The sequence below is a fragment of the Ruditapes philippinarum genome, unplaced genomic scaffold (genome assembly GCF_026571515.1).
Source record: "Ruditapes philippinarum isolate M1 unplaced genomic scaffold, ASM2657151v2 ctg2037_1_1_1_1, whole genome shotgun sequence".
Lineage (NCBI taxonomy): Eukaryota > Metazoa > Mollusca > Bivalvia > Venerida > Veneridae > Ruditapes > Ruditapes philippinarum.
In genome coordinates, this window is record NW_026860868.1 from 94787 (window position 1) to 113475 (window position 18689).

The following is an 18689-nucleotide window of genomic DNA, read 5'->3' on the forward strand; positions in this document are numbered from 1 at the left end:
AGACAGGACGTTAGTTTACTTGAAAGCTGCATTCATCCAGATGAGCCAAAATTTAAGAAAATCAAACTAGATAGAAAAAGGTACTAAGGTTTTAAGAAAAGTAAAAAGATTCAAGAATTGATTAACATGTTACGTGCGAATAATACTTACTTTCGTAGAATTTATCACCATAATTATTTCGACTGCGTATTTACTAACGCGCAGTTAGGGTTTTTTCTCCCTACTTTGGCCTAGTTTTGTATTGTTTACGTTGATTGTAATTGAGTGCCGTTTACAATGTGTAAATTATTTTATGTGGAGTTGGTAATGGTTAGTTTGTGGGATTTATATGCCACCGCAAATAGCGATTCACCTGTGTGGGTGTGTGCGTGCTTGCGTGCGTGCGTGCGTGTGGGTGCATGTGTGTGTGTGTGTGTGTGTGTGTGTGTGCGTGTGTGTGTGCGTGTGTGTGTGTGTGTGTGTGTTGGTGTGTGTGTGTGTGTGTGTGTGTGTGTGAGTGATTGAGTGATTGAGTGAGTGAGTGAGTGAGTGAGTGAGCGTGTGAGCGTGTGAGTGAGTGAGTGAGTGAGTGAGTGACAGAAAAATAAATAAATAAATAAGCTCCCACTCAAATTTTCTTAAAACGGTCTATGAAATGTATAATCTAAACATTGATAGATTTTCATAAAACGTACTACGCGTCTTTTAGTAAGTCATTGCATTCTATTAACCATACATAAATATTTTGAAAGGCATTTCTTTGCTGATTAAAACTTGTTTAATCTTGAATTCTACTGTCAACACGGCTTAATAGAGCAAAATATAGGTCTTCTAGATAACTTTAGTTAAAGCAAAACCAATTGTCCTTGTGAACATGTACCTAAACCATCTACTTTTAGAAACAAAGCGGTCACGGTATTGACCTTCTTATCTTGAGGTCAGGCTTGTGGACGCTTTTCCTGTGATTTTTTGTAGTGATATTTTCATGAAAGCAGTGAAATCGTGAGGACTCGAGAATGCTCAAACTGTTCGTATGTCTCCTTGCATTGGTTGCCTTCACAGGTAAATTATGTCATTATATGATTCTACTGTGATCAGAACATGCTTGTACGAGTCTAAAAGTCAGCGTTATATAGCTTCTAAAAATATGATTCTCTACTTTCATGTTTTTAAAGGCTGTTTTAAAAGGCCCATTATGCCTCAGAAATGCTTTTATTTTTATTTATATAGTTTTTTATTTATTTTTGTGGGCTTTCATAGTTTCCGAAAAAAAGTTACTCATTGGCCAATCTCCTCAACCATCTATTTTATCTGTTGCTTTTTTGGTAATTATTGCTATATTTAAAGTGATACTATAGCATTTTGTATGGAAGGCAAAGTACCACTTAAATGTCAAATTATCTCACATTTATCGTTTCTTTCGTCAGGTTACAAGCATCTTAATTACATGCTATTAAACCATTATTATAACGTTTGCACAATGTACCTGTAATAAACACAATATGTCTTAATAAAACTGCAATATATATTGCAGTTATTTATTCTGATATGTTAATATTCTCTTTCATGTGAAAGAAACAATTATCCCCGCCGTATGTCCGAAACCCGCCAGGAGATCCTATTCAGCTAACAAACGGAAGTCGGTGGTTCTACTTAGTTGCCTGTCCGGAAGTTATGCGCTCTTGTGTATGGGGCACAGACGTTAATAAACATGTATAGTAAATTTTGAGAGTTGACAACTTACTATTTTTTCGACACTTTACAGTATATCTTACACAACACTTAATTTGTTTTTTTTTCAGATTTAAGTTAATGCATAATTTTCCACAAGTTCATGTGAACTTATTCAAATAAACAATAAAAAAAAATGTCAGATGCAAGTTTTAATTCAATAACAATCTCTCCAGTCAAAGTAATTGTCATTTAACAAAGATTTTTTCCAGTATTAAACGCAACGAACTGATTTGAATAAAATACTTATAATTTCCACGATTTGATAAATTCTTGAAATTCACCAATAGTTGATCTTATATAGTACAGTTGTCTCGATGTTTTTTGTACTCACATCGCTTCAATCGAACATATCATGTCAATTACAACATTTACGAAATCATTAATTTGAACTCTTAGCTTTCCAGTAGCAGCATAATCTACTCATGCAACCAATACAGTTCTTTGTAAGCCAGCACACCATGGTCTGCATTATTTTCCACCAGAAACCATGAATGTTGCATTGCATAACGAAAGCCTATTTAAGACGGATAAAACATTTACTTTAGAGGGATGTATTAGTAGATATGATGACTTTGTCACCTTAAATTTGAAGAGTACTAATTAAATTATTGTCGACCAAAGTCTGTTTTCAACAGCAACTTTCAATTTACATTTTAAACGTACATTCAACGTTCATCATGTCATTGGTTCATAAATAGTTGAAGATTGAAATTGAGGCGTATAATTGTAATTAAAATATACCCATGCCTTTTAGATTCTTTGTAAATTGGTGTAACTGAAGATATAAAGTAATCTGTACCTGTCCAATAGAAATTGCAATAATGCGATATTTCAACACGACCTTATCATAGCTAAAGCATATTCTTCAGATCATGAAAACGATTAGAATAACATAAATGGGTGCAAAACGAAAGAGCGAACAGTAGCGACTTTGTAGTTTTTTAATATCATTAAAAAAATATCATTAAAAAAATCTTATCTTGTGTAACAAAACAATTTTATTGAGTTACAATGCCTCTGGTTCATACTCGTATATAAGCAACTATAATAGTAATATTATTTTGGATGTTAAAAATTACATATATGGTGTCTATTTTACACAAAATCGTAACTTATAGAAAGGGAATATTATGGAACCTCGAAGAAATAATTGAAAAGAACATGTTCATCTTCATCGCGTAACAATTCAAACGTTATCATTTCTTTAGATTAGATTATACATTTATATGTCGAATTATATTTCATGAGTAATTTTCATTGCTAATTAAGTGACCTGTCAAGATAGCCGATATTTTTTTTACATTACTGATTAAACCATTTTAAGTGCATAAGAAATAGGTTATCATGTACTAAATTCACTGGGAACTCAAGTGTTGTCTCACTTATCACTAAAGATAATTGCTTGGCTTGACTTCAAAATACAATGTACATAAAGTTCAGATATTATACACACACACACACACAGCTCCATTTATCTGGTAAAAATTTCAGAGTTAAAATTCTCCACAGAATTTGACGATATAATTTGGTGATGTCAATATAAATACACGCAAAATGCCCATGATTTACAACGTACCTCAAGATAAATACTGCATAATAATCCAGCCACTTGATGTTTTTGAGCAAGCGAGATAGCCAGCGAAATTTCCTGTCATAAAATAGTACAATGTACTTAAGTTTTCTTGAATAGAGACAATGCAATTCATGAGATAATATATATTTAAGCATGTCTTGGAAGCCTACACAAGAGACATCATACCTTGCCATTACACGATCACGTTTTATTAAAATGACAACTCATCGTCGAAAGGTTGGTATCTTGGCTTCAGATTAATATATCTTTGTTTAAAGTTATATTATTTTTATTTCAGAGGCGAAGACCAATTTTAAAGAGCGTCTCCGTGACTTTTTTGTACAAGTCAGCAAAAATGAAACACTTCTTAAAATGTACAGAGAGCACGAACAGCAATATATCGAGGCCAGGGTGTGTTAATATATCGTTTATTTTCATTCAATTCCTCTCAATTTGGGCACCTTTCTAAACATCTACATACACCTAAAACCTTTACTGTCTTACTTGTTCCGCACGATCTGTAAAGATTTTACTTATTATCAGGAGTGTCAAATTATTTCATTATTATTGGTTAGATATTGGTTAATTAAATAAGTATGTTTACAGTATAAAAAAACGGTTGTTGTGTTTGCACATAATGCAGTTAATATTTATATGTTCGTCATATAGACCAAGCAATTGTATGTTTTTGGTTGTTTCAATAAAGATTTGAATTTTGACAAATTGTTCCCTACATATAACCTTTGCGATATTTAGCAGTATTCAGGTTTCATTGATTGTTGAGGATTGTTGGCTTCTTGTGACTCACGATTTCTATAATGAATAAAATATAAAATTACATTGATTTTACAAAAAAAGAAAAAATAAATAATATTACAATCGTTTATGCATTCACCACAAAATTTCATTTTGTTGATTTACAGGAACGATTCATGCATCACAGAAACAGAACTGGAAGAGCGGTGTCAACATTCCAATGTCTTGCTACATACCCACTGAATCTCCAGCCTTCTTCTTCCGGTAAGTTTTTCTTTTTCTTTTCCAAGTGACAATTTTCTTAAAGGGATCGAAAAATAAATAAATGTTGAAGAGCAGTCCCCAAATGGCTAAAGTATATTTTTTATTTTAAATAAAATTGCGAAATTGTCTCTTTGAGTTATAAAAGAGAAAATCCTAATTTATAGTACATTGATGTTATAAAATACGTCTGGTTGGAGCATTTTATTCACTAGTTAGTGTTAAGCAAAACGCTGTGCTGAAGTTTAAAAGCCAGTGCCAGGGGACATGCCGACTAATGAAGTGGCTCAATCAAACCGAGATTTAAGATTTTCTTAGGTATTTATAAAGTTATATTTATAGATTTACTTTTAAATGTTTAAGAAAGTATATGAGAATTTCTAAAAAGAAACATTTTTCTTATTTTAACATTAAAGAGTTTAAGCCACTAAGACAGACCTTTAGGTAAAGACCCTGGATAATGTTGGTATAACTTTTGGCCCAAACCCTTTTGTATCTACACTGTATATATGTTTAAGATAATGATATTAAATCGTGTGAATGTATGATTTACACAAATACAGTACATGTTATATATTAATAAACTTCAAGATTTCCCTTTTGACTGTTTTAACTGCTTCTTTCACACAGTTCATACCTTGAGACCAGAACATGTAAGTGTTGTGGCTGCCATGGGGGACTCATTGACTGTAAGTTTTCTGAAATTCTTATCTTATTTTCATGCATGTTCGGTTTTATATAAGTTGTTAAAACGCAATATTTCATACTCTTACATTTTAAATTTTGCGTTGGGTTGAGTTGTGTTGGTGTATCGGATGGCGTAAGGATTTTATGCAAGACCTACCTCATGATTACCATCTGATGAAATGTCCTTAGTTAAGCTATATTTACTACGCTGAAAATTAAAATAACTCTTTTTCCTCCTTTGAACTTTATTTCTTTAATTTTCAACATAATCCCTTCTTTTACTTTTAACGAACTAAAACGAACTGACTTAACAACACAACACTGCCTTATATATACGACGTATTGCACGTAAAAATCATGAAAATCGTGTAAATATAATTAAACATTAACCCGCCGGTGACAAACCTGGCGGTTACAACAAATATCCGGCGGTAACAACAATTTAGTGCCAAGGCGGCGGCGGCGGATAAAAACAAAATAAACAATAATATTTTCGCGTCCTTCACGACACTGAGCACAAAGCTTTTTGTGTGCAATAATGTGTGCAATCAAAGTATGATCATAGGACATACATATTTTAAACACAACATGCTAGTTTCAGAGGCATGAGATGGAGTCGTACTTATATGTAAAACAGCTTCAGAGGTGTGTTGGATGAATGGCACGTCTATAAGTATAGAAAACACCAGCCGATACTGTTAAAAGACGTCCTAATTCTAGATGTCACAAATTTCCATTTGACTATATTTGCAGGCATCATTTTTTTGTATTTAATATTAAGTATGTTTCAAATTGGAATTTGTTTATTCATATATTATAAGATATTTATTTTTTAGGCTGGTAATGGTATCCTTGGAAACAATATACTCGATTGTTTGACAGAGTATAGAGGTCGCTCTTGGAGGTATACTATGACGTCATTGTAATGTATAGCATGACTTTTACGTATGCCTTGGCAAAACATTTTTTAGGGTTCATTTATTATCTAATATTCATTCTGTCTGACTTATCACCAGCATAAAGCTAATTTTGCTTGCACTCTATCAACAAATGTATACATACCGTTTGTTGTTCAGTTTCGACAAAAGTACTGTATTTAATGGACAGTTGTGACAAGTACATTTCACAACTTAAACTTAAAGGATTTAAGACAATGGTTACTTTCATTGCCGAAATGTTATGTATCTCACTTATACACGGTACCCGAAAATTTTCGTCCGTGATTATCATTTTATTAGCATTCAACTGACAATATTTTCCTTATTGGTCCCGGTCAAAATGACTTAATAAAATCTTAATAAGTGATGAAATGTCCTTAGATTATATAAGCTATATTTACTACGCTGAAAATTAAAATAACTCTTTTTCCTCCTTTGAACTTTATTTCTTTAATTTTCAACATAATTCCTTCTTTTACTTTTAACGAACTAAAACGAACTGACTTAACAACACAACACTGCCTTATATATACGACGTATTGCACGTAAAAATCATGAAAATCGTGTAAATATAATTAAACATTAACCCGCCGGTGACAAACCTGGCGGTTACAACAAATATCCGGCGGTAACAACAATTTAGTGCCAAGGCGGCGGCGGATAGAACAAAATAAACAATAATATTTTCGCGTCCTTCGCGACACTGAGCACAAAGCTTTTTGTGTGCAATAATGTGTGCAATCAAAGTATGATCATAGGACATACATTTTTTAAACAAAACATGCATGTTTCAGAGGCATGAGATGGAGTCGTACTAATATGTAAAACAGCTTCAGAGGTGTGTTGGATGAATGGCACGTCTATATGTATAGAAAACACCAGCCGATACTGTTAAAAGACGTCCTAATTCTAGATGTCACAAATTTCCATTTGACTATATTTGCAGGCATCATTTTTTTTGTAATTAATATTAAGTTTGTTTCAAATTGGAATTTGTTTATTTATAGATTATGTGATTTTTATTTTTTAGGCCGGTAATGGTATCCTTGGAAACAATATACTCGATTGTTTGACAGAGTATAGAGGTCGCTCTTGGAGGTATACTATGACGTCATTGTAATGTATAGCATGACTTTTACGTATGCCTTGGCAAAACATTTTGTAGGGTTCATTTATTATCTAATATTCATTCTGTCTGACTTACTAATCACCAGCATAAAGCTTATATTGCTTGCGCTCTATTAACAAATGTATACGTACCGTTTGTTATTCAGTTTCGACACTCTGGTGTCAAAAGTACTGTATTTAATGGACAGTTGTGACAAGTACATTTCATAACTTAAACTTAAAGGATTTAAGGCAATGGTAACTTTCATTGCCGAAATGTTATGTATCTCACTTATACACGGTACCCGAAAATGTTGGCAAGTCACTTTTCGTCCGTGATAAACAGTTTATTAGCATTTAACTGACAATATTTTCCTTATTGGTCCCGGTCAAAATGACTTAATAAAATCTTAATAAGTGACGGAAAGTGTCGAAGTATACCAAATGATTATATGATTGTCCCGAGCACTCTTTCACTCTATTATTTGAATATTTTGATATCTATATAAAGTGTGTTGTTTATTTATGTAGTATTGGAGGAGACTTAAACTTTGCACAGGGAGTGGAAACCTTACCAAGTAAATACTTTGTACAATATTTTGTACATCTTATACATTTGTATTTATATTTACTATTGATACTGTTTAATTTGCTACAAGTAACTGCTCCACGATTACGTAAAATCGTTTATGATCACACATAGTGAAACCATTGATATCCTAGTCATTTTGGTATTTCATAACTTTAGTTATGCCGCAAATGACTTCTTTCACCAGAAAATTTAAAGGTCTGTAAAAAATATCTAAAACAATTCCATACGACATTTGAATTAAAGGATAATTGATTTAATTCTTCAAAGGTAGGATTGGATTGATCCCGTTGAATTATTCAACATGAAGAAACTGCTATGAAAATCGTTGGTTATTCTAAGGTACCCGTCGGCGTGCCTAAAATAATGCACTGAGCTGCAAATACCGAAATATTGCATTAAGAAGTAGCCTAGTTATGCCATATTTAATAGTAAAAGTTCTTGAAAATCTCTTTCTATATTACTTACATTACACCAGATTTATTTAAATCTCTTTAATTATTTGTCTTCGAATTGCAAGCAGTGATACATGGTGTAAAGTATGTTACACATACAGCATTTTATTTTGTTTAAGATATCTTAAAAGAGTTTAACCCACATCTACATGGCTACTCTCTCGGAAAATGTGATGAGACAAACTATGCTTGTTCACAACTCAATGTCGCCGTCGCCGGAGAAACTTCACAGTAAGTTGTCATAAAAGTACTGCACTATTACAGAATATTTCAAGTCGTATGCCTCTATACGTACCATATGAACAAAATAGAAATAAATTTTGCGTTAAAACACAAGTTACTATGAAATATTTTGATAGAAGTATCATTTACCAAACTTATATAGCGCCCTCCAAAGGCGCTTTACATATTACTAATTAACAGTTAACAGTATGACAAAAATAGCAAGACCGATTTAAAACAATGATCTATCGAAATTTTGAAAACATAAAAATGGAAATGAATTAATTTACTGTCGACATATTAATTTCACTTAGTCACAACAATTGACACATGATATAGGGTCCTATTACTGTACTAAAATAGAATTAATATATGCTGCGAAAGCTTGATAAATATCAATCAATGGCCAGAGTCCTCGGAAAATATAACTGTTTCAGATTATTACTAATAAAAAGCCATTCATAAGCTTGTTTGTAAAAGTGTGTTTTAAGTGCACGATTGACACAATGAACCAGTCAGTGGTTCACACGAATGGTAGATCGTCAGCTGCATAATCAAATCGTCAGTCTCGTGTACATTATGCTTGTATCGCTAATGTTTGGCGGCGAAACCCTTTATGGAATGCATTCAGAATTGGTTAAAGGCCAATCGCAACTTTTCGGCCCTTTCCGTCAGTCTTAGCCGTTGGTTAAAGGGTAATTGTTGTTTATTGGTTTTATTGCTATTTTCTGAGATCGCAGATTCCTTCTTGGTTTATAAACACGTGGCATTTCTTTAATATATTGTGGTGATTGACCGTTCTGTAGATATGCTTTTAAGTCTTAAACTGAATTCTGAATTGCACTGGAAGCTAATGTTTTTCTTTAAGAACATGTGTGATATGATATAGGACCATGATGCGTGCAGTTTTTTTTGAACGATCTGCAGTTTGTTTGTACTCCATACAGTAGTGCATAGCAATAATCTGGGCGCGAGATAACCAATGAAGTCACAAGCTGTTTTGATGCAACAATTGATATATATATTTCTGAATTTTGCCTTTTAGTCGAAGTCTTGGATAACATGATCTACATAAGTACGTACATAAGTATGTTCATGTTTATGAATCAAAGATAACACCTAAAATTCTAACATTAAAATATGGTTTAATTTTCGAGTCACCAACGGTTACAAGTAGATCTTCAATGTGTTTTGAGTTATGTGGAGATGAGAATATGATGACTTCTGTTTTTATTGAGTTTGAGCATGTTTAAAGTCTTCCATGATATAACGTTTTGAAGGCAAGCTTGTGTGCGTTGTAATGTTTCTTGCTTAGAAATGCCATCTGATGGCTTGAATGATAGATAGAGCTTGAGCCATGGGCGTAGACCATGCTCTTTACAAATTCATAGCACCAAGAGGTTGTAGCGTGCATTGTTTTAAATGCACCATAACTCTACCTCCAGGGCGCGGTGCATGTAAAGCAAAAGTTCACGTGTCAATATGATTCGGTGATAGCAACCACGTCGAAATCTTTTGAAAGTATGAAATCACAGATGGACAGGGTTTAATTTTTAACAGATCTTGGGTTGATCCAACAGATACAATGTATTAACTTTGTCTGGCCTTAAACTATAGAAATAGGTGCATATTTTATTGTGGTCAGTGTATTCACTCTGTTATTGTCACTATGTAATAGCGTATACTGTCATTGTGTCTGCAGGTAAATGTTACCTTTGAAATTGCTTCGGATTTGAAAAGATGATTCCATTATTGTTGTCCCAAGATCAAAATATATAATAATCATCCCCTTGGGCACCTTTGTAGTTTAAAAGATTGAGGTTTTCAATATTGTGAATGTGTCTTTTCTAGGTCTTGAATATGTTCTTGGCAATCTAATTAAATCCAATAATTGCTCCCTATTGTATCTGATCAAGCACATTTTATCCTTTGACAACCGTTCACCAATATTTTACATTTATCTTATATGTATGTTGATAATATGCCATTTTCTAAAATCCAAATATCTAGAATTTATAACATTATCAGAGAAATAATTCCACAATCAGTTCCCTTAATAGTCCATAAAGTATATGCTCAAAATCACCTCGAAATGTTCAATGATAAACTCATAAGTATTCAAAAATATCAGAGCACAAAAAATATCAGCCATACCAGGCGCTAATATTATAGTAATTTATTAGAAATAAACATCTTAACGTAAAACACTTGACAGTACCCAAAACTGCCAAGTCATAGTAAAATAGAAAATTCACGATGTATGATATGAATGTGGAATAACGTTTCCTGATAATAGTCAACAAAAGCGACAAAAGTAAAATATTGGATGTCAAAGGGTGAGTCTGACCAGGACCGTGCCGAATACCGTACCGAGGATCATCCGACTGAGTTATCCGGCCGCTTACACATCATCTCCCCTAAATAGTGAACAGTTTTGAACCGTGGAGCTTACTGCGATCGTGCTAACATGTTATTAACTATAACATTTTATAACAGAGATATTAACTATAACATTTTATAACAGGAATATAAACTATAACATTTTATAACAGAGACATCATCTATAACATTTAATAATAGAAATATTAACTATAACATTTTATAACAGAAATATTAACTATAACATTTTATAACAGAGATATTAACTATAACATTTTATAACAGAGATATTAACTATAACATTTTATAACAGAGATATTAACTATAACATTTTATAACAGAGATATGCCAGATCAAGCACGTGACCTAGTTAGTCGTCTCACTAATCCTAACTTCGGCGTTGATTTGATGAACGAATGGAAAGTGATCACAGTGTTCATTGGAGGAAACGACCTTTGCGACATCTGCAATAACTACGTAATCAAGTTTTACATACGAGCATTTACTTTATTGCGACAACTCATGTCGCGACAGCAACTTTACTATGTTATATCCTGCTCTCTTTATTCGATAAATATATGCCCGTTTTAAAGAAAAAATATCATTTCCACTTGTTCTCGTATACCTTTATCAAAGGTTTTAGCTTATACACAATTGTATCATTCTTTTCTTGTAAGTAAGTAAGCAAAATTTGTCATGTTACATAGAACTTATAGTGTTTCTGAACTGTTGCTAGGAAACACAGTAAGGATAGCCTGCACGTGACAAATCCCATACGCCACGTGCAAGGAAATTGCAAAAGACGGTGTGCACCTAAATTTTGACAATACCATGTGAAAGTTTTCTTCTTGCAAGCTTTACTTTTTTTATTCATTTTAATTATGTTTAATCGAGCTTTGGAATAACCAAAATTGTATTGTTTTTGCTTCTGTTTTCATCATATTAAAGATGCTATTTGATTTATCTACCAATAAGTACGTATTAGAAACGATTTTTATTCATTTTAATCACTTGTGAAACAAACAGTGAAAATGTATTAAACGTCAGTTAATATTTGTTTATATATACTTAATCCAGCTTTTATATATTGGATGAGCTTTTATCATTTAGAATATTCATCAACCGTCGAGTTACCTGGCTAAAGTAGAAGAAGCTCTCGATATTCTGCATCAAAATATACCAAAGGCATTCATTAACCTCGTTCAGATCTTCGATATAACACCACTTGCACGAGTTTCACAAGGTTTCTTCTGTAATCTAATTACACAGTAAGTACACGTTCTTTACCTGCCAGTAAATTATTAGAAGATAACAAATCTGGCATCTAGCACCGCTATACATATGATAAGCATAATTATGATAAGAAGGAATATAATGAAATAGCCAATGAAAGAATATCTTTACCTATTACTCGCATTTGGCCAAACTTCTCACAGTGATTTGATTGGCAAAGCTACCAGTGAGCTACGGTCTTAAATTACTGTCTTCGCAAATGTCGATTGACACAAGGCTTTTTTAAATGGAGATAAGGTAAAAAAATGTTTAAGTAACAAAAGTGTCTTCTTTGTGACCAAAAAGAAAAAGAAAAGAACAAAAACAAAACAAAACAAAGACGTTATGCTAATGGCCAGCATTTAATTTGTTTAGGTTTTGCAGTCAGTTTGGAATCGAAACCTTCCACTCATGCTTTAAATTAAGTATTGACTAAAGTCTAGCCTTATACAAGGGTACGATTTATAAAAGTTAAGAAACATCTTTAAGTAACTTACTGGTAATATTCGAAATAAATCTTAATTAGTGTAAATGCAAGTTAATTGGCATTAGTTAATTACTTGATATAGTAAATAACGTTGTTATTACAGAAGTGTATGCGGATGCGCTAAGAATGTAAATAATAATGCCATGCTCCAAGGAGCCTCTCACGAATACCAGGCTGGTTTGCAACGGTTAGTGGATAGTGGAAAATATGATACAAGAGATGACTTCACAGTTGTCCTTCAACCTTTCTTTGAAGATACGGAGCCTGTCAGAGACCACGTAAGATTTATTAGAAACATTACAAACCATGAAGAAACCAGAGCAATGCAAATGCTCGAATGTAATTTTGATTTAAAATTTGTCCGTCGTAATTGCCCCTTATGATACTGTCTGACCTCCAAAGTGGGGGTAGTTTTTGTCCTTAGTGCATGATTCATAAAATATTAGAAGAGATCTACTTGCCTCAAATAAGTTTTCATATATAGAACTCTATACAAAATATGACAGTGTTGTGGCAAATGACACAATGAGAGATTCCCCTCGGTGCTCATGTAAAGATAATCTACAAATCTTTAACTCCAAGGCATATGTATTTCCAGATAAGTACTGAGATTGTTTTCTCAAAAGTTTGTAACCCATTTTCTTAGGCATGAATTAATACTTTTGTAGCAAGCTGGCCATAAATATTAACAGAGGAAAATTTTTAATCTAAGCTTCTATGGACTAAGTTGTAGAAAGTCTTAATTGATATACAAAGTCTATATTAAATGTTATCGTGACATTTACGCATGTGTAATACTTATTTGTGCTACAAGGATGACATGAAATATCATTAGTCTTTTAATTGCACAATTTACAACTGTTCATAAAGGCTAATATTCATGACTGTCAATATTAACATGCATATATTTTCATGTCAAAGTTAAAAAATGGTTACATTCAAAACTAGAAGATAGACCACACCTGGAATTGGAAAATGTGATTTTCTAATAAGAATCAATAACAGGAGCAATTGACTAGGAAGCTGCAAGAACGGACAACAAACATTCAATAATGATACTCTGACTATCCTTATCTTTCAACATTTTAATTTATAAACTATAAATTCATTTAATTTTCAAACGATCAAATTTTGTTTAATCTTTCGCCTGAATGATCTAGCATACTTGCACCAATTTTTCACTATAGTGACCTCGGACTTAAACGCTGCCTGGAATCCTCTGGAACAATGGTATTTTCTAATGCAAATAAATTACTATTATGTATCATGTAAGAAACGGGAAATAATCATATTTTTATATAACGAATAGATACATCTAGCTATTTATAGCTTTCGAATTTATGTAACAGCAGAACTGCTTTCCGGTTCTCATTCATTAATATGACATGTTGCGAATCATCGACGGGGAAACCAATATAGAAATTGAAAGGAGTTCTTGAATGCGGATTTACTTTTAGCTGTTAATCGAAAGGATTTATTGCTCAAATCCGGGTCCCTGGACAAAAAAAAAAATAGTAAACACAAATAGCTCCGCGCCTGTGGGCGCGGAGCAATTATATGACACCGGCGTTGGGTCAATATGGACCCAAAGAGCATGATTCACATCGGTTTGTAATGGTTAATAAGATAATGCTACAAATCTTTAAACTCTAGGCATTGTAGTTTCACAAAATAAGACTGAAATGTGTTTTCTCATACAGGACTAAATAAACTGAGCCGCAGGGGCGGGGCCAATATTGAGCCAAGGGGCATGATTAATACCAGTTTTGTAGAAGCTAGAAGCCAACAATGCAATGCTACATATCAAATATCTAAGCTCTATGGACTAAAGTTTCGAAAGGTCTTTAATGTGTTTCCTATACGAATCTATATTAACTATGTGACCTCCGGGGCGGGACAAATATTGACCCAGGGGCATGGGTAATACCAGTTATTTTGTGGTCCACAATGTGATGTTACATGCAAAATATCTAAGCTCTTGGCATCGAAGTTTCACAACTGTTTTTCATATATAGGTCTATAAATCCTGGGACGGGGTCAATATTGAACCGAGGAGCATGATTTATTTCAGTTTTGTAAAGGTCAAAACGGCAATGTTACATTCTAAATATCTAAGTTCTAGATATTGTAGTCTCACACAATGGAACTTAAATGTGTTTTCTTATATATAAATCAAGTAGACAGGGCCAATTTTGATCTTAGGAAGCTGTAAGACGGACACAAACAATTCAATAACACTGATCTCGTGCCTTTCCTTGTCTTTGCAGACGACTTTCTCCTATTATATAAACAACTAAGAGTTTCCTTTAACTTCTTAGACGATCATTTTGTTTTATCTATTTCAGTCCGGTGGATATGATCTAGCATACTTCGCACCGGATTGTTTCCACTTCAGTGACCTCGGAGCAAACGCTGCCGGAAAATCTCTCTGGAACAACATGGTATTGCTTATATTACAAATTAAGATAGTACTCACTCCTATTGTTTCAATGTAAGAGGAACGTATTGTCAAAATGACGTCATTTCCATTTTCCGTTACATATAAGTTGCGGATATGTATCATTTCCTACTCAAATCTATAAAGAATACCTTTTTGGATAATGGTATAAAATCACTAAATATCAGTTTCTTATTCATTATGAGTCTATAGACTTATAAATACTAGACGCTTGGAGCCTACATCGATTTTCAGAACACTTCGAGTCTTAATTGAAAAGTGGAAACAAACAGAAATTCGTTAAGAAAAAGTATTTTAGTTACAGAAAACTACTACATAGTTCATTTGAATCTTTGTTTGTTTGATTGTGTTTTACGTCACACCAACACTGTATAGGCCATATGGCGACGTTCCAGCTTTACTGGTGGAGGAAGACCTCATGTGCCCTTCCGTGCATTATTTCAGGCACGAACGGGCACCTGAGTAGAAACACCGACGTTCCGTAAGCTAGCTAGATAGCTCCATCACATGAGACAATCCAAAGTTCCTGTCGGGATTCTAACCCACAGCGGTGAAGGGCAAGATTTAATTTTAAAACACTTCAAATGGCATTGTGTTTTGTGACAGTGAATAACTTTCTTTGTCCATAATGTTATCAATTTAGGCAACTAATTAAGCATGGAATGGAGATTTTATCAAAAGATAATTCAAATTCTGTACAGAGCATAAAAATAATAAGGGCTATTTGAACCCAGTTTTTTTCAACTAAAATCTTAACGTAATGTTTATTTAGGTAATCATAGATTGCCAGTAGAAACAGGCAGGTGGCGAAATTGTACACTACCATATGAAGACAGAAAGTGTATGTTATGTTCTCTAAATGACGTGGGTGACGAATTCCACTATCTTCTTAAATGTCCCTTTTTTTACTGATGAAAGAATGAAATATATTCCGAGAAGGTTCTATAATAGGACAAATGTAATCAAATTTAGGGAACTTATGTCCACAGAATCATTAGTGGTCCTTAATAATCTGAGTACTTTCTTACACTTGATAATAATTTTTTCCGAAATACTTGTCCCTAGAGAATATTATTATTCAGTCACTTACCCAGGTATCATATTCATGTTTAAATCCATGTTTGTTTTCGCCGTTGTAATCTCAAGCAGACGGTTTTTTTGTTATTTATTTTTGATAATACAGTTCACTATCGTTCGTACTTATTTACTATTGTCATTTAATGTTTATTTATTTTCTCTATCACTTAAATACCATGTAGCATGTAATATCTATTGTTACCGTTTCTAAAATATCCCAGTCAATGACATACGTTTTCCACTATGTTTTTCTCGTGGTATAATTCTCCCAACATATCCACTAGTCAATGAAATACCTTTCCTGATCACGATTTCCACGTGATCCAATTCTCGTAACATTATTTTGTTTTCTTATCACGCTTTACCCGTGCGTACCCCAATTCTCCCAACGTGCCTATTCACCATTTAAATTACAGATAATGATATTAACAAGGTCTACATAGTTTTAAATATTGTGTTAAATTGATTGACATGTTATTTACTTATTAACTTTGTATTTATCTGTCCCCATCTATTTACCCATATTTCAATATTAAACAAAATGAATCATGCTATTACATGTCTGTGATCTGATATTAATAAAAAGTAATTGTTGTTGTTGTTGTTTAACCTCGGCATAATTTAATATGCAGATTGAACCAGTTGGATCAAAGAAGCGAGAATGGCATCTGAATGAAGCTTTCCATTGTCCACACACTAACGTACGTATATTTTCTTTCGTAAAAAGTCGGTAAACTTTCCGTGTCTTTGAAAATAAGGCTGGCAGAACAAAGGAGAAACACACCGTTCCTTTTTAACTTGTATATCCAGCAGAATTTTGTTAAATTTTAGCAAGTTTTGACACCTTCTGCGTCTTTTTATTTAGATAAAAGTGTTCATCAGGCCTTTTATCATCAAACTAAGTTCTAGTAGTCACCTCACTTCATCCTTAGACTTTCAAAAAAGTCTTTCTGCTTGAAAGACCCCGTCTCCAACCCGCACCTTACTTATAAATATAAGATGCAAAATAAGCCAAAATCATATATGAAATTCGTTTTGATGAATACCTTTCTTATAATCAATTGCATAAAAATAATATGACGGTTTTTAAATATTTATTTAACTATTTTACTATCTTAGGAGGCAGTTTGCCTTCCTCAATATAAACATTTTTCTCCGTTTAAGTTCAAAATATATTTTAAAAAAAACACATATTTTGTAATCTTGCAATTTGGACAGTGAAAAGTCAAATTTAATTCTGTTTATTTATGTCAAAGAATTTCTCTCTCTTTTTTCCCCAAAATATTAAGTATAACTATGTTTGATCGAACTGAAATAAAGTTTACTTATTTAAAAACCAAAACAACAAAAAAAAACCTTATTTACCCTCTCTGTGCTACAATTATTTGTTTGTGCATTTTAAGTTAGAACCGATTTCAAGACCATATTTATAGAGAATATGTCCGGATGTGCAGCCTGGCTTGACACTGTGGTGGTTTTATTTTCTACAAATATATTTATTGATACTTCTCCTGGTCATGTGTCAATTCTGATTCAATGCTATATGGTAGTACAGCCGTGTTGAAATCCATAAACACTGTTCCTGCTCGTTTAATGAGCAATATTTACTAGTACTTGTGCAATATACTTTCATTTTCCATCAAACTAACTTTTTTATTTATTTATACATTTTAGGAACATAGTACATGATACAAAATATAAAATCATACAGTTAAGAGATAACATATATAAATCACATATATAAAATGAGAGACTTACATTACATAAAACTATATCTTCCGAGAACTGTACTATTAATGCTGTAAAATTGGCATTTTGTTGTTTGTTTTTCTATGTTTTTATTCACAACGTATTTTGGATTTGTATAGACATTGTATGAACAAGTTTAAAGTTGAATAAATTGTTGTATTCGTATTCAAATTGCCGTTTTAAAGAAGAGCTTTGTCTGCATGCGTACTAAACGTATTAATATTTTTTGTAACATATTCGGAAATCGCCCTTCAAGTACTTTGATTTATCTGGTGACATAGAGGTGACATTTGCAATATTTTTTCCATCGTCTTACTTTACGACTGTTTTCTTTTTAAAATATAGTATTAATTTTATGCCAATAGATTATAGAATCTGCTTAAGTTTGTCAATTGCATATACATGTACAATACAAAAAAAAAAGAGTACAACTACGCATTTTCCAGCTGGCGGGACTTAAGGAAAATTAATATTAATTTCACAGTTTGTCGTGAAGTTGAATTTTCGCGTTTCTGTTGACTTAAAATAACGTATTTGTACATGATATATATGTTTTTGTTTTATTTTGTTTATAGTTTCAAGCAGATAGTGTGTTTAGGACAAAGAAAAACTAGGACAATACTGTTCCAAGCGGATGGATGTAGATTTGTTATATGAAATGATAAATATCAATAAATTATACATACACAAATAATTGTTTGTATTAGAGCTGTTACCGAACTCTTTTAAACCTTTTTCTAGTGCAAGATTTTACAATCAACTGAAAAGCGAAGTAACAATGAAAATGTGTTTCTGTCAATTACAAAGAACGTGTTTTCCTTAAAAAATGATTTGCGTTAGCAATGCATTTTAATGTGGTTTATAAACAGTGATTTAATTGGCTACGCGCACACAGTTCACGTGACCTATAACTGAAGGCTTATAAAACTACGCCAAAGAAAATTGTTTCAGTCGAAAATGTCTTTT

The 18689-nt window shown here is 32.7% G+C and overlaps 1 protein-coding gene across 2 annotated transcripts; it reads left to right on the plus strand.

The window, feature by feature from the left end:
* The first annotated feature begins 880 nt into the window (after window positions 1-880).
* Window positions 881-18417, plus strand: LOC132713644 (phospholipase B1, membrane-associated-like). Of its 2 annotated transcripts, none has more exons than XM_060696295.1 (13): window positions 881-1041; window positions 3585-3697; window positions 4210-4306; window positions 4934-4992; window positions 5827-5894; window positions 7567-7613; window positions 8199-8310; window positions 11022-11157; window positions 11791-11948; window positions 12543-12717; window positions 14785-14880; window positions 16607-16675; window positions 18299-18417. In XM_060696295.1, exons 1-13 carry the CDS (start codon window positions 996-998, stop codon window positions 18335-18337), a joined length of 1215 nt encoding a protein of 404 aa, XP_060552278.1. In that variant the 5' UTR covers window positions 881-995; the 3' UTR covers window positions 18338-18417. The 2 variants fall into 2 exon arrangements, with proteins under 2 accessions (XP_060552278.1, XP_060552279.1); XM_060696296.1 differs by lacking the exon at window positions 5827-5894 and adding an exon at window positions 6959-7026.
* Window positions 18418-18689: the final 272 nt, after the last annotated feature.

What these genes read in the sequence shown, in the direction of transcription:
- LOC132713644 (XM_060696295.1), top strand. Translation starts at nt 996, where the DNA reads ATGCTCAAACTGTTCGTATGTCTCCTTGCATTGGTTGCCTTCACAG. An exon ending in GTCGCCGGAGAAACTTCACA is followed by an intron (nt 8,311 to 11,021) that starts GTAAGTTGTCAT and finishes ATTTTATAACAG; the next exon opens with AGATATGCCAGATCAAGCAC. An exon ending in CGGAGCCTGTCAGAGACCAC is followed by an intron (nt 12,718 to 14,784) that starts GTAAGATTTATT and finishes TATCTATTTCAG; the next exon opens with TCCGGTGGATATGATCTAGC.